This window comes from Rhinolophus ferrumequinum, chromosome 18, assembly GCF_004115265.2.
Source record: "Rhinolophus ferrumequinum isolate MPI-CBG mRhiFer1 chromosome 18, mRhiFer1_v1.p, whole genome shotgun sequence".
NCBI lineage: Eukaryota > Metazoa > Chordata > Mammalia > Chiroptera > Rhinolophidae > Rhinolophus > Rhinolophus ferrumequinum.
Genome location: NC_046301.1, coordinates 25238491 through 25255748, shown reverse-complemented (window position 1 = coordinate 25255748; position 17258 = coordinate 25238491). Strand labels below are relative to the sequence as shown.

Sequence of the window (17258 nt, the reverse complement as noted above, 5' to 3'; positions counted from 1 at the left end):
CACCTTTCCACTGGGAAGACCTCTGGGCATACATTTAGGGTACCTCTTTGTTTTACAAAACATATACAGGAGAAGTACAACTAAAAGATGAAAGTCACATGGTTCTAATTTATGATATTCATTCCCAAAAGAGAATGAGATGCTTAAGCATGAATCCTTAAAAAAAAAAAAAAAATCCAACAACCAGCTCCCCTTTCTAGACTTTGTAAGTCTTTGTGGGTTAAGTGGGAAGAGTGTAGCTTTAAAAAAATCACACAACATGAAAAACTATATATTCATATATAAAGTAGGCTCAATAGAAAACACTACTTACAAAAATATATCATTTAAAAAGTGAACATTTGCCATGAGTGCTTCCCAAGAGAGAACACCTGTTAGGAGTATGAGGTATATTCTTCAGATTTTTATTTGCTCTGGAAATAGTAACATTCATGTAACTCTGCACAGTCATCTTCTATCTTGAGTTAGGAAACAGGTCAAAAGGAAATGAGCCTTACCTTTCCGTGGGCCCAGTGGTGCCACGTGGCCCAGCACCTAGGTCTCCTGTTGTTCACCTTGCAGGAGTGCAGATGTGCAGGTGCTGGCAGAGAAAATTGCATCTGATCGTCTTCCTCTGCTGGGGAACACACAGGTGTAGCCCCAAAACATGTAAAGTCTCCTTTGTAGTTTAGATTCTTGCATGCAATGCGACACATATGGTGTCGAGAGGGTTGAGAAATCAAATGTAATGCTCCCAGCCTAGACGTCCATTTGCCCTGTGGTCTGGACTGGGCTCCATTCCCATTTTCATGTGGCCCCTCTCTCAAAGAGGTATTCCTTTGCCTCAGTCCATCAGTCTTTTTAACTCTTCCTCCTCTCCTTCAGCACCTTACCTCCTCTTGCAAACCCAGCCCCAGGAATTCTCTGATCCATCCTTTTTGCTTTTGGAGGAGGGATGATTCTAGTCCTGAGGTGGAGATGAGGAGAAAGCTTTTATCTGAGCTGGAAAGCTGTGGAATACCCAAGGAACGTTCAGACATCTCTCACTATGGGGGCTAATCCTTCCCAACCTGCCTACTGCAGTATGCTAAAAGAGCCCTGCTGTCTCCAGGACCCTTAGAAAAGCCATTCTCTCCCCTTAGCCTGTGATGCCTTAGACTCAGAAGCAATAGGACCACATGTTATTATTTTTTTAATTCAACAGTGGGATCTTACTGGATCTATAAATTTGTACAACTTTTATTTTTAACAATATGTTCTGTTTATTTTTCTATGTATACACGTGAATCTGCTTTATCTTTAATAAATGCATACTATTCCACTATATAGCTTTAAAATTAACCAACTCCATTTTGATGGACCTTTCGTATTCTTTCCAATTTTTCACTGAAAAATGAGTATATCTTCAACATTCCCTGGATGTGATAAGCAGTTTTCATCTTTCCCAAACTGAAAGGTAAAAATAATATAGAACAATAATGAAAAAAGATTAGATCATAACTTATTTAATTATTTTTGAATCAACTATTTTTATATATGTTTAATACCCTGTACTTATCTCACTTGATCTCTCAGCATCATTCTATAACTTCCACTTCTAAGCTAAGAGACATAGTCTATAACTATTTGGCTGGGTATTTTCTCTCGTGGTTAGGAGAAAGAGTAGAAGTGTGGGTCCTAGGTTTTTTACTTGAATTACAGGGTGGATAGAGATATCATTTGATTGGAAAAGACAGAGAGAAGTGACTTGGGGTGGGAGTGGGGAGAAGAAATTGAAATTTCTGTTTTGGACATGTTGAATGTGAGATACCCATGAACCATGCCTAGTGGGCAAGCCATGGAGGTACTTCTATATGTGAGCCTGGAGAACAAGGAAAGGGTTCATGCTGGAAATAAGAAGCTGGGGTTGTCTTGATGTAGGAGAAATTTAAAGTCATGAGACTGGATGAGATCACCAAAGCAGGGATTCCAGAGAGACAAAAGGAGACGTTTACTCAACAGTTTGAAAGTACTGATGTCTGTGTATATGAGGTATATTTAAAAATAAATGCCATTGTGAAATACTTGAGGTAGGAAGAAATAATAGAGATAAAGTATCAGCTTTTATAATTTCTGTTTCTTTTGCCAAATCTCATGCAAGGTTCATGCTGGCCAAGAATTTATGTCTGCACTTAAGAAAAATAAAACCTTGGAGGAAGTATTTAGCTAAGATCCTATCAGGAATTTGTTTGGCATTTAGGGATTTACGATATTAGACATTGTATTTCTGAAAATCATATGTAATACAAGTTCATTTTGGATACACAAAATATTTTTGGCTATGTAATTCTTTGTATTTCGAGATACCTGGAAGAATACTATGAAAATATTCAATTAAAGTTTGATTTAATTTTGGAACTCAATTTTTTTCTTTCATTTTATTATAGTTTTGTGATGAAGAGTAGTGTGAAGTAGTTATAAATAATGGAGTTAATTAAAGGAGTCATATTGCGATATTGTTTGTGAAAATAATAATACAGACTACATATTAGATTATCAGAAGAACCAGAAGAGATTGTTGCTCTTGTTACTAACACTGCTAATATTAATAATAAACAACTACAAAGAGACCTTAGAATTTGTTAAATGAAGTTATAATTGTTTTTCAAATGTATCTAGAAGTAAAAGATGATATGGGGATATTTTGGGCTACTTAATGTGTGTGTGTGTGTGTGTGTGCGCATGTGTATGGATTATTACTTACCATATTAGAGTGGGTTGATATTTTAATGTTAGTGTTGAGTCAACCAGCTTACTTAAAATCACTACAGATTTTCTGTCTGTTCTTTTAGCATGAGATTATTAAGAGTGTCAACAGACTAAATCAGATTACTGAAACAGTTAATAAATCAAAGGCAACCATGATTTTTAAAGTACCAATCAGTGGATCAACTACTGGCAACCTAATTTTTATGCCATAAATATCAGTTAATTATTCTTTCGAAGATGAGTATCTTACCTACGAAGGAAGATTTGACCTCATTAAAATAGTGTCATTGGTGGAGAAGAGCTCGGGAAGAAGCCCTCCGTGGGTTGCGGGTGTGGGTGACTAGGTTCCTCTAACTTTAGCATACTTTGATTCCTTTTAGCATAGGTGCATTGGAGGGTTTGGTGGTTTAGTTTTGTTTTATTTAAGTATGTGTGTGTTTGTATGTGTTTAAATATAAGGTAAAAGGATCTTCATAAAAGAGTTATTCGGTCATGTAGTAGATAATGCTTTTAGTTTTAGTTTTTCCAGTGACAAGCATTATTAAAGTAAACTTTTGTAAAATGTAAAGTTGTGATATGAAAATTTAATTCAGTGAAAGTATTTTGCCTGGGGTCTGAAATAAAATGGTTTAGGAAGTTCTTCTTCTCCTTCTCCTTCTCCTTCCCCTTCCCCTTCCCCTTCCCCTTCTCCTTCCCCTTCCCCTTCCCCTTCTCCTTGCTTTCCCCCTCCTCCTCCCAACCTCTCCTCCTTCTTCTTCCTCTTCCCCTCCCGCATCTCCTCCTCCTTCTTCTTCTGAGTTTAGCTTTCCTATAGGAATAGAACATGGAGGCCGTGAGGAATGGAGAGTAAACTTGCCTATAAATCCAGCTCGCAGAGAGGACCTCACACACACCCATGATATACATCAGACTGAAGTCATTCCAAAATGACAAATGTTTACCTCACTCAATATTCTAACCTATAAAATGGTAATAAGAATTCTTTCCTTGAATAACTCCTCAATTTTTTAAGTCAAATGAAAACACATTTCTAGGTATTGTATTCTTTTTGGTGGAATTATAAATAGGATTGTTTTCTTAATATCTCCTTCTGATGGTCTGATAATTCATTATTATAGTAATGCAAATGAGTTTTGTATATTGATATCATATCCTGCCATTTTACTGTATTTGTTTATTAGTTCTTTTCTTCCCCCTCTGTGGAGTCTTTAGGGTTTTCTACATAGAGTATAATGTCATCGGCAAATAGAAACGGTTTTACTTCTTCCTTTCTGATTTGGATACCTTTTATTTAATTGCTCTGACTTGTACTTCCAATACTATGTTGAATAAAAGTGGGAAGAGTGGGCACCCTTGTCTTGCTGCTCATGTTAGAAGAAAAGCTTTTAACTTTTCATCGTTGAGTATGATGTTTGCTGTGGGGTTGATATATATGACCTTTATTTGTTGAGGTATATTCCCTCATACCCATGTTGTTGAGAGTTTTTATTATAAATGGATATTGAATTTTGTCAAATGCTTTTCTGCATCTATTGAGATGATCATATGATTTTTATCCTTCATTTGGTTAATGTGGAGTATCACATTGATTGATTAGTGGATGATGAACCATCCTTGTGTCCCTGGAATAAATCCCACTTTATCATGATAGTATCATTTTAATGTATTTGGTTTGCTAATATTTTGTTGAGGATTTTTGCATCTTTGTTCATCAGGGATATTGATGTATAACATTCTTTTCATATAGTGTCCTTGTCTGGTTTTGATATCAAGATAATGCTGGGCTCATAAGATGAGTTTGGAAGTGTTCCCTCCTCTGACTTACTTCCTTTTAATTTTTATTCTATATGTTGGATATTTGTTGCATAAATAGGATTTTTTATATATTATAAGTTGACTTTTTTTCTTTTTTACTAAACATGTGTCCTTAAATATAAATTTTTGTGGCTACATTGAATTCTATCTTATGGATGAATTCTAATTCACTTAATTATTTTATTGTTGGACATTTGATTTTTTGAATAAATAATGCTGCATTATGTATATATCTTTCATACAAATATCTGTCTACATATATTCCTAGAAATATACTAATTGGGTCAAAATAAATGCATATTTTCAGGTTTGGGAAAATGTTTACCATTTGTATATGGTAAAACCATTTGTATATGGTTACTTTCAAGATAAACTTTAAAAATAAGTGTATATTTATTTCATCCTTGCCACCACTTCATATATTATTTTAATGGTTCCCAATTTGTTATTATTTTAATGGTTGTCAAATTGCTATTAATTTAATGGTTGCCAATTATTTTATTGGTTGCTAATTTTAATGGTTGCAATTTTTTTTAAATTTATTTTTAATTTATTGAGGTGACAATTGTTAGTATAATTACATAGATTTCAGGTGTGCAATTCTGTATCACATCATCCATAAGTCACACTGTGTGTTCACCACCCAGAGTCAGCTCCCCTTCCATCACCATACATTTGATCCCCCTCACCCTCATCCCCCCCCAACCCCCTTACGCTCTGGTAACCACCAAATTACGTTCCCCAGATTAATTTTCAAACCCCGTGGCCATCCTGTGGTCACCGACTGCCCTCCAATCCCCTCACCCTCCCCCCCACCCCTCACCCCTCCCGCCCATCTAGCAACCCTCAGTTTTTCCTCATTGTCTCCCAAACTGTTTCCGATCAGTTCATTCACTTATTCTTTTCTTTAGAATCCGCAAATAAGTGAGATCATATGGTACTTATCTTTCTCTGTCTGACTTATTTCACTTAACATAATGTTCTCTAGATCCATCCATGTTGTTGCAAATGGTAAGATTTCTTTCTTCTTTATGGCTGCATAATACTCCATTGTATAAATGTACCACAGTTTCTTAATCCAGTCATCTACCGATGGGCATTTTGGTTGTTTCCATGTCTTAGCTATTGTGTATAGTGCTGCAATAAACATAGGAGTGCATAAAGATTTTTGAATTGAAGTTCTGGATTTCTCCGGATAGATACCTAGGAGTGGAATTACTGGATCATAAGGTAGTTCCATTTTCAGAATTTTGAGATACCTCCATACTGTTTTCCATAGCGGCTGCACCAGTCTGCAATCCCAATGGTTGCAATTTTTGAAAAATATTTCCTTTTTCATTTATTTGATTACTGTAAAGCTGAATATCTTAAATATATTTATTTTTCTATGAATTGTTTATGTCCTTTGCCTATATTTTTGTATTAAGAAATCAATATATTTTTATTTTTAAATGCCCACTTTCATATTAAGGACATTAACTTTTTTATATTTGTTACAGATATCATACCTAATTTACCTTTCAATATTTTTGTGTATGGTACTTTTGGCATAGTTGAGTTTTAAATAATTATGCAGTCATTGTACTGATTTGTTTTGTTTGTGATTTTTGTCCATCTGTTTTAATTTTGTAATTCCTTTTTGCTTTGAAATTTCTTTCCAATATAAGAATCAGCCAAATATTCCCATATATATTCTTTGTGCTTTAAATGGTTTTGTTATTTATATTTAACATGTCTGTGTATAAATTACTTTGGTGTGAGGTTAACATTAGAGTTGATTTTTTTCCCCATGTACCTAGCCAATTTTTTCCAGCAACTTACGGGAACAAACCCACATTTCTCAATAGTTTATGATGTTTTCTTTGTAATATACAAAAACTTTAATTTTACCAGCATGCGTTTCAGGTCTCGCTTTTGTGTTCTACCATTTGCCTGAGAGTTCTATTTTTAGATCACAACTGTTTTAATTGTTTGCTTTGTAATACCACAGGACAAGTTACCCCCTGATCCCCATCCATTGGTCTCCTTCCACAAAATTTCCTTTGGCTGCTTTTTTTGGAGAGAGTAGGGCAATAAGTAGTAAGATTAGCGGTTTCTTAATCCTATTCTTCAATTAAGGCAATAAAAACATGTTAGCAGAACAGTAACATTTTTTTTTACCATATCTTGGGAATATATAATTAGTTCATTCACCTAACAGCTCTATCAATAGCTCTGAAAATACATTTTAAAAGGAGAAAATAAAACAAAGTTTTGTTTCCAACTTCTGAATAGTTCCACATGCTTTAAGATAGTTTTTTTCCTTCTTTTTAATTTTGCCAGTTTTGGCATTTCGGATTTTATTCTGTGATAATATAGTATGATTAATAGATTGTGTTTTAGGAACAAAAACATTCCTCAAATGAGTGTTTGATGGGTATTATGAAATATCTTATTCTTTTGTTATTGTTTAGTTTTTATTTCATAATCATAAACTGGACTCGGCAATCCAGCAAAACTTGGAGGACGATAAGGAAAAAGTGGAACCCAAACAAGTGCAGTGAGAACACAGGGGATTATAGGATATCTCAAGCAAACAAGGATGAGGGATGTTCTTCTGAGCGACAGAAGGAGGGTCTGATGGTTAAGATAAAGCTCAAGTCAAATTTGTTAGAGTTGTCCACAGTGAGCAACGTCCACTACAGGCCAGGGGAATGAGTGAGGGTTGAAAAGAGAAGTGGTCCGAAGACTGAGCTCTGGGGTGCTCTAGTGTTCAGAGGCAGGGAAGAGAACTCAGAGCCAGTAAAGGAAGCTGACGGGAGTCAGTAAGGTGTAGGAGGGGAAGGAGAGTCAGAGTGTGGTGTCTGATGAAGTGTTCCAATAAGGAGATGATGAACTGGGTGAGAAATGGCCGAGTGGTGTAGAAAATAAGGACCCAACCTTGATTATTAGACTTGGTAAGATACAGGTCATTGGTAAACTTGCCAAAATTGTGTTCAGAGAGTAGCATACTTGCATATGGGGACCATCCGTTGTGGTCCCAGTGTTGAATCCAACTTCCACTGAACTATTTTACTATTTTAATCCAGTTTTAGCTGCAAAATCAGTGGTTGGCCAAGTGCTTCAAATGTAAAAAGTTAGTTTGTGATTTCTTTTTCTTTTTTTCTTCTCTCTGTTTGATGTGTGAGTTTGTTGTGTCAATAACTTTGTTTCTTCAAGCAAAATGTTATATGTAGACATAGCATATAATTTTGGAAATTATAACAAGAGAAAAATAAAGTGTGTTGTTTAATTTTAAATTTCATCTAAAGTGCAGACATTTTCTTTTTTAGGACTTTTTTGTTTGATTGCTCATTTTTTTTGAATGGGCTCTGAAGCTTTTTTATAAATGCCACTGAATTAAGTGATATGGTTGACAATATATTACCCTATGACTTTGGGTTGACTTTTGGGTTTTGGGTGCCTATGTGATTGGCTGGGCAACAGCTACCCAGCTGTTGAAGGGGAGACCTTCCTAAGTGGGTGGGGGGACTATGCTGGTGACGGGAATGCAAATAGGTCCATTCCTCTTGTGGGACATGCAAACATGCTTTCCAAGTGCCGGTGTTCTCAGTGTGTCTTCTGTCTCCATGACACATTCATGTGGAGGAATCCTTACCCAGATGTTAAAAGAATATCTTTCTTTTAACACTTAAGGAAATGGTAAAAATTATTTAAATTTCAGGACACTGATAATGCAATCAGGGATATATTAATATCTTATTAATATTTTGCATTTTTATAATGCCTCCATTAAATTTGTGAACTATCAGGCTAAGGGAGAACGGTTCTGAGTTGGAATAAATGTAAAGTAAAATCATCAAATTCATCTCACTCTTAAACAGGTAAATTGAGATCAAGATGAGGAACACACGGAAGGCACTTAGAGTGATGGAATGTGGCTCTTGGAGTAGATTCAGGGATAAAATCCCCTGAGATCTCCTCTAATATAGCGCCATAAGATTATGGTAATACACTGACCAGATGCTTCTCTGTTTCTTTAAGCAGCTATCCCGGAAGGAAAGGTCCACTGAGCTTATTTACTAATCAGGATTTCTTCTTGAAGAGCTGACAAAGCCATTTCCATTTTCTATTATTTAAATTGCCTACATTTTATGTGTACATCGATGGATTTGGGGATACAGGCCTCATAGCAGTGCCAGATTGATCATAGGTGTTCAAGACGAGACATTACTAGGTGGGGTATGTTTTTCTGGAATATTAGGGCAATATTTTTTAAGGAGTGGAGTAAAAAGAGGGGAAATGCATTCTTATTTTATGATTTTAAAACTCAGAATCTGAACTGCTAACATAAATTGAGATCCGCACTCTTATCCCACTTTCAACTCCTTATATTTTTCTTTACCAAAAATCCAGATGAGAAAAACGTTTTGAAAGTGAAAAGGAAGCTTGTTTTATACACATTAAATTACTTGTTAATATGTTCTATGAAAGGCTGAGAATGAGTTTTAGAATTCTAAGTTCATTCTATTTATCTTCCAGTGAAGCCAACGTTATTGAGAATACCATATGGGTTTAGAAGATATATTTGGTGTCTTGGGGAACTTGAGGCTACTAAATCATTAACAGCTGCCAGAATGGAATAGACCAAATGTACTTGGAATTTAGTTCTTTGTAGTGGGGAAGTTTGTGGGTTTCCTGGTTCAGCCCATTTGATGAGAAGAATAACTCACAAACATGTTAGCTAGTTGCACAGGATGACATTTTGCAAGAGAATATGAGATAGATGAGAGTGGAGATAAACTTAAGACTGTGTCATTAATTGAAAAAAATAAAGACAATTAAAGAGGGAAGTAATATTTCCAGTTGTTAAGAGTTTCCTTAGGTGCAGGGTTCTCAACCTAGCACTATTGATGTTTTGGGTCAGAGAATTGTTTGTCATGGGGTCTGTCCAGTGCATTGTCGGATGTTTGACAGCATCTCTGGCTTCAACTCACTAGATGCCAACAGTACCCTCACCCCAGCCATGACAATCAACAATGTCTCCAGGCATTGCCAAATGTCCCCTTGAGGGCAAACTTGCCCGTGATGATTGATAAGCACTCATCTAGACTACACAAATAGCCCCCAAAGTCACATTCTAGTTATATGCTCAAGATATAATAGCATGAAGGGTCCTGCTTGTTGAGAACTTTGGTTGGTGAACATGTTATTGGGATGGGACTTTGTTTGAAAAGCATAATAATTGGGGTATAGCTCCTGCATGTATATTGTATTGATGAAGAGTAGATCTTTTTTTTTTTCAATCTAGAGTTAAATGAGTATAGTAGAAATGTAATAATGCAGGTGATCTACTATCTTCTAGTTTGCCCCCCTCCTACAAGCCTTACAGAAATATGTAGGATTGCCCAAACTAAATCTGTATAGTAGGATCACATTGGGGATATGACTCTCCACTGCTTAAATGTCACTGCATAGTAGAGGCTATGTGGAGACCTACATAATCTTATATGCTTGTTTTCATATGAAAACATAAAGGCACTTTACGTGGCAGAGACTATTGGTATTCACCAAATATCTTTGTGACCCTCCACATTTCCCAGTCTCTCTTTGAATTAGGTTGAAGCCATGTTAACTAGTTCTGTCCAGTGAAATGCGACCACTGCTAACATAAGTGGTATTTATGGTTAAAGAGTAAGGTGCCCTTTCTTCTGAACAGTTGTGACTCCATGTCATCTTGTGTGTTTTGGCAAGTGTAGCATAGGTTGCACATCATTCCTATGCACCCCCTGGGCAAGGGGCCTCTGTGCAGTACTCACTCAGCACGACTGTGCAGGACCCTAACGGGGGTACTCCTGGAAGGAAACCTGGCTTGGAAAATTCAAACCTCATACTCCAGGGGGAATTCTGTCAGTTGGATTAGATTACTAGGAATTACGCCACTTACTGCTTTGGTTTCTCTGCCCTTCCCTTGCTGTTCTGAAAGTGTGGAGGTGGGGTGGGGTGTGGAACCCACCACTTGAAGGGTTTAAGTATGAGAGGAGATCCACAGATATGTTGTCAAGTTGTTTGTATATGTGATGGTGTTGAATCCTTGAGACCGGGTGAGATCACTTAAATATAGTGAGAGGAATAAGAAAGCAAAAGGACTGAGGGCTGAACCCCAAGGAACTCAAACTTTCAGAGATTCCGTGAAACTATAGGAATGGGCAAAGGAGACTAAAAAGGAGAACTCACAAAGGAGGGGAAAAGTGAGGGGGAGTTGTCACGGAAGGTAAGAGGAAAGAGACATGAAACCAAAGCCCACACTTTGTGAATAGCTATGGGGGTTACTTGGTTGTGCGAGTCATGATAGTAATTCATGACCAACTGAAAAGTGATGCTAGCGTTTCTGTTTCCTCACTGGTCAATCTCCTGTCTCATAGGTAAAAGCCTCCGACGCAGATGCAGGACTCTATGGCTTGGTTGAGTATTCTCTTTATGATGGATTCCAAAGCTATGAAGCACCTCAAGCCTTCCGGATAGACCCACGTGATGGGCGAATCTGTGTTTCTCAAGATATCGACAGGGAACAGGATCCAGCCACCTATGATCTCTTGGTGAAAGCTAGGGATGGGGTAAGTCTTCATGTATGAAATTTTAAACAGACTCAAAAGTGAACCACTCAGTACACACTGGAGATTACCAATAATTATCAATCAACTGTTGGCCAATATTGTTTCAGAAATCACTACCTCTTTTTCTTTGCTGGAGAATTTTGAAGCAAATACCAGATGTTATATCATTTCATTCATAGATAGTTCAGTATCTCTAACAGATTATGATGTTTTAGAAACATGACTACAAAAAAATTAATTAGTCATATTTTTCCATTAAAAGATTCTGTATTATCTAAAAATGTCTTTTAATAGTTGGCTTGTTTGAATCAAGATCCAAATAAGTCCACAAATTGATTTGATTGCTTTCTTCCTTAGGTTTCAGTCAACCCCTTCTCCCCTTACCTTATCTCCTAGGATATTTATTTTTGGAAGAAATCAAGTCATTTGCACCATAAGTTTTCTGCGTTCTGACTGTGGCTGATTACATCCTTAGGATTCATTTAATGTGTTCTTTTATCATATGTCCTATAAACTGGTATTTAGAGCCGGAGACCTGATTAGTTTTTGGTTCATTTGTGATATTTCTTATTGTATCACCAGACACACACCATAATTTCACTAGGGGTTGTGATACAGTGAGTTTTGAATTCTACTATTCCTTTTGCATTTATTATCTGGAGTCTTCAACTAAGAAAAATATTCTTTCATCAACTATTTGATTACTCTGAAATATAATTCATACAGGAAAGGCAGGATAATACTTGCTTATTTCATTTTTATCAGATTTGAGAATAATGAGTTAGTGCATTTACCATGTCTAAAGAGTACTGATAATTTTTTCCTAGTTTGATTATAAATTATTAGATTTTAATATATTTGATCTGTTTCATACATTGCTGACCTTATCCTTTCTGATGTTAATATCGACCATCTGAGATCAGTGGAGAAATCTTCAATTTGGCTCTTAGCTGTTTTGTGGGGTTTTTTTGCAACTTTTAAATTGACGTGTAAAATGCATGCAGAAAGTGCATAAGTCATAAGTAAAGCTTATCAGATTTTTGTAAAATGAACACATGCGTGGAAGCAGATGAAGAAACATTATCAGCACCCTGGAAACCCCTCTGTTGGCTTCTTGCTGTAACTCTCCCTTCCATCCTCTCACCTTTTAAGAATAATCACTATTGACATCTAACACCAAACATTATTTGCCTAATTTTTAAACTTTCAGTGAATGGATTTATACAGTATGTGTTTTGATCGTTTCTCTTGCTGAGCATTATTTGTGATAATCATTCATGCTATTGTGTGCAGCAGTAGTTCATTTATTCTCATTGGTTTATAATGATAATTTTTTATGTATTCTATAATTGATGATATGTGGTATATACCTATTTTCGGCAATTACAAATAGTGCTTCTATTAAATGTCTCAATGCATGTAATTTGGTGAACAAATGTAAGCACTTATAGTGAGTATATATTTAGGAGTGGAATTGCTAAATCATGAGAAAGCCAAACAACTTTTCAAAATGGTGGTACTAATTTATACTCCCACCAATAGGATATGAGAATTTTATTTAAGGTCTCTTTACTTGTAGCAATTCTGGTACCTGTGTAGCGGTATATGACATTGGGGCTTTATTTTGCATTGTCTTGATGACTACTGAATTGAGCAGGTTTTTCATGTATTTATTGGCTATTTGTATAACTTACTTTGTGAAGTGTCTATTGAATTCTTTACCCATTTTCTGTTGTACTGTTGGCTTCTTTTACTTATTAATTTGTTTGAATATTTTATATTTTGGCAAGGAAGTCCTTTGTTGGATATATTTATTGCATATATCTTCTCCCATTCCGTGGCTTGCATTTTCACTCCCTTAATGATGTTTTTTGAGGAACAGAAGTTCTTAATTCTAATAAAGCTTGGTTTATCAATTTGTTTCCCTTTACAACTAGTACTTCTTCTGTCCTTTTAAGAAGTCTTGCTTACCTTAGAGACATGAAGGTATTCTCTTATGTTGTTTTTACAAAAACTTTATTGTTTTACTGTTTACACTTGTTTTTTCTTGTTTTTTAATTAAAGTTTATCGGGGTGACAATTGTTAGTAAAGTTACACAGATTTCAGGTATACAATTCTGTATTAAATCATCTATAAATCACATTGTGTCTTCACCACCCAGAGTCAGTTCTCCTTCCATCACCATATATTTGCTCCCCTTTACCCTCATCTACCATCTCCCTCCCCCCTTACCCTCTGGTAACCACTATTGTCTGTGTCTATGAGCTTTTGTTTCTCATTTGTTTGTCTTGTTCTTTGGTTGTGTTTGGTTTATATACCACATATCAGTGAAATCATATGGTTCTCTGCTTTTTTAGTCTGAGTTATTTTGCTTAGCATTATAATCTCTAGATCCATCCATGTTGTCACAAATAGTCCTAAATCATCTTTTCTTATCACCAAATAGTATTCGTGGTGTATATATACCACAACTTCTTTATCAATTCATCTATCGAAGGACATTTTGGTTGTTTCCATGTCTTGGCGACCATAAACAAAGCTGCAATGAACATTGGAGCACACGTGTCTTTATGTATAAATGTTTTCAGATTTTTTGGTTAGATACCCAGGAGAGAGATTGCTGGATCTTATGGTAATTCTATTTGTAATTTTTCACCTTCCATAGCGACTGCACCAGTCTGCATTCCCACCAACAGTGTATGAGGGTTCCTTTTTCTCCACAGCCTCTCCAACACTTGTTACTATTTGTCTTGTTGATGATAGCCATTCTGACTGGGGTGAGGTGATCTTTCATTGTGGTTATTTGCATTTCTCTGATGATTAGTGATGTTGATCATCTTTTCATATGTGTATTGGCCATTGTATGTCCTCTTTGGAGAAATGTCTCTTCAGGTCCTCTGTCCATTTTTCAATTCGGTTGTTTGTTTTTTTGTTACTGAGTTGTATGAGTTCCTTGTATATTTTGGATATTAGCCCCTTATCGGAGGCACTGTTTGCAAAAATCTTCTCCCATTCAGTTGGTTGCCTCTTTAGTTTGTTGATGGTTTCTTTTGCTGTGCAGAGGCTTTTAAGTTTGATATAGTCCCATTCATTTCTTTCAGCTTTTACTTCCCTTGCCTTTGGAGTCAAATTCATAAAATGCTCTTTGAACCCAAGATCCATAAGTTAAGTACCTATATTTTCTTCTATGCAGTTTATTGTTTCAGGTCTTATGCTTAAGTCTTTGATCCATTTTGAATTAATTTTGGTACATGGTGAGAGGTAGCAGTCCAGTTTCATTCTTTTGCATGTGACTTTCCAATTCTGCCAGCACCATTTATTGAAGAGGCTGTCTTTTCTCCATTGTATGTTTTTTGCTTCTTTGTCAAAAATTATCTGTCCATATTTATGTGGTTTTATTTCTGGGTTCTCAGTTCTATTCCATTGGTCTTTGTGTCGGTTTTTCTGCCAATACCATGCTATTTTGATTATTGTTGCCCTGTAGTAGAAGCTAAAGTTAGGGAGTGTGATACCTCCAGCACTGTTCTTTTTTCTTAAGATTGCTTTGGCTATTTGGGGTCTTTTGTGGTTCCAAACAAATCTGATGATTTTTTGTTCTATTTCTTTAAAAATGCCATTGGGATTTTGATGGGGATTGCATTAAATTTGTATATTGCTTTGGGTAACATGGCCATTTTAACTATGTTGATTCTTCCAATCCATGAGCATGGAATATCTTTCCATTTCTTTGTGTCTTCTTCAATTTCTTTTAAAAATGTCTTATAATTTTCAGCATATAGGTCTTTCACATCCTGGGTTAAGTTTATTCCTGGGTATTTTATTCTTTTTGCTGCAATTGTAAAAGTAATTTTTTTTTTAATTTCTTTTTCTGAGATTTCATTGTTAGTATATAGGAATGCAATGGACTTTTGTACATTGATTTTGTTGCCAGCAACTTGACTGTATTCGTTGATTGTTTCTAATAGCTTTTTGGTGGAGTCTTTAGGGTTTTCTATATATAGCATCATGTCATCTACAAAGAGTGACAATATAACTTCTTCATTCCCAATTTGGATACCTTTTATTTATTCCTCTTCCCTTATTGCTCTGGAGAGGACTTCTAACACTACGTTGAAAAGCAGAGGTGATAGGGGACAGCCCTGTCATGTTCCTGAACGTAGAGCGAAGGGCTTCAGTTTTTCACCATTAATTATGAGATTAGCTGAGGGTTTGTCATATATGGCCTTTATTATGTTAAGGTACTTTCCTTTTATACCTATTTTATTATTTTTATTACATGTTTTAATCATAAATGGATACTGTCTCTTGTCAAATGCTTTTTCTGCATCAATTGATATAATCATATGATTTTTGTCCTTTATTTTGTTTATGTGATGTATCACATGGATGGATTTGCATATGTTGAACCATCCTTGTGCCCCTGGGATAAACCCCACTTGGTCGTGATGAATAATCTTTTTAATGCATTGCTGCATTCGATTTGCTAGAATTTTGTTTAGGATTTTTGCATCTGTATTCATCAGAGATACTGCTCTGTAGTTTTCTTTTTTTGTGTTATCTTTACTAGGTTTTGGTATCAGGGTAATGCTGGCCTCATAAAATGAGTTAGAGAGTATTATCTCTTCTTCAATTTTTTGGAAGAGTTTGAGCAGGACTGGTATTAGATCCTCTTTGAAGGTTTGGTAGAATTCACTAGTGAAGCCATCTGGTCCCGGAGTTTTGCTTTTGGGAAGGTTTTGGATGACTGATTCAATTTCATTACTGGTGATCGATCTATTTAGATTTTCCAGTTCATCATGGTTCAGCCCAGGAAAGCTATATGTTTCTAAGAACTTGTTCATTTCTTCTAGGTTATTGAATTTGGTGGCATATAGTCCTTCATAGTATTCTTGGATGATCCGTTGTATTTCTGTGGCATCGTGATAACTTCCCTTTTTTCATTTCTGATTTTGTTTATTAGTGTCTTCTCTCTTTTTATCTTAGTGAGTCTAGCCAAGGATTTTTCTATTTTATTAATCTTTTCAAAGAACCAGCTCTTTGACACATTAATTTTTTCTATTGTCTTTTTGTTCTCTATTTCATTTAGTTCTGCTCTGATTTTTATTATTTCCTTTCTTCTGCTATACACTTGTTTTTTCAATGTGGGAGAAAGACTTCTTTTTTCCCCAGTATGGATATTCAGTTGACCCAGCACCATTTATTGAAATTATCATTCTTTCCTCATTGCACTGAAGTGTCACTTTTGTCACAGATCATGTGACTGTATGTGTATGTCTATTTCTGGACATCCTATTTTTGACTTATTTGTCTAACTTTGTGCTAGCTTCATATTCTTTTAATTGTTTTAACTTTATAATAGGTCATGATATATGCATTCTTTTAGCTTTGTTCTTCATTTCAAGGTTGCCTTGGCTATTCCTGACAATTTATACTTCTAAGCACATTTTAGAAATAGCTTGTCTGATTTCCTTTACATTACAGCAAAGAGAGCTTACTATGAACACTGTTTTGTGCTATTTTTTTTTCACCAACTCTGTTTCTGAGACTTTCCTGTTTCTTTTTGTGTAGATAGGTATTGCTAACACGTTTCTGGTCTAATCTTTCTCTTTTTTAATTAGTGGGGAAATCTAGCTACTTAAGACATGAATTGATGGGGAAAAATGAATCTAAATATATTTATTAAAAGTAAACATGAAAATGAAGTTATTTATATTCAGTAAAATGATCTATTTAGTTAGATTTTTGCAACCCCTGACTATGTGATTTTAGGGATCCCTGCTTCTATGTAAGAAAAGATGTTGAAAACAAAAGCAGGAGTAAACAGAGGAGTTTAGATTAAATCAAGTCTATGTGATTATTTAAAGCCTAATATGTGCACACCAAATATTTATCCAAGTCCTCAGAAATAGAGTCTTAATAGATTTTGAGACAATTGTAAAAGGCCATATTAGAATTGAATAACCAGTTTAAATCCAATACTGCAGTAGTCGAACATCTGTTTCTAATTTGTTGGTTTCAGATGATTTTGTAAAAGTGTATGTAGAAATTATCTTAATAAAAATAAGATTTTTTGATACCAGAAATTTTTTTTACTGCCAAAAAGTAATGTATTAATTAGG

At 35.4% G+C, this 17258-nt stretch overlaps 1 protein-coding gene across 1 annotated transcript in view; it reads left to right on the top strand.

Moving 5' to 3' along the window:
• The window catches only part of DCHS2 (dachsous cadherin-related 2), a 201137-nt gene that overhangs the window by 81860 nt on the left and 102019 nt on the right, over nucleotides 1-17258 (top strand). Inside the window, exon 2 of the mRNA XM_033133525.1 lies at nucleotides 10947-11138. Coding sequence (XP_032989416.1) covers nucleotides 10947-11138 — 192 coding nt within the window. The remainder of the gene's footprint in view (nucleotides 1-10946; nucleotides 11139-17258) is intronic.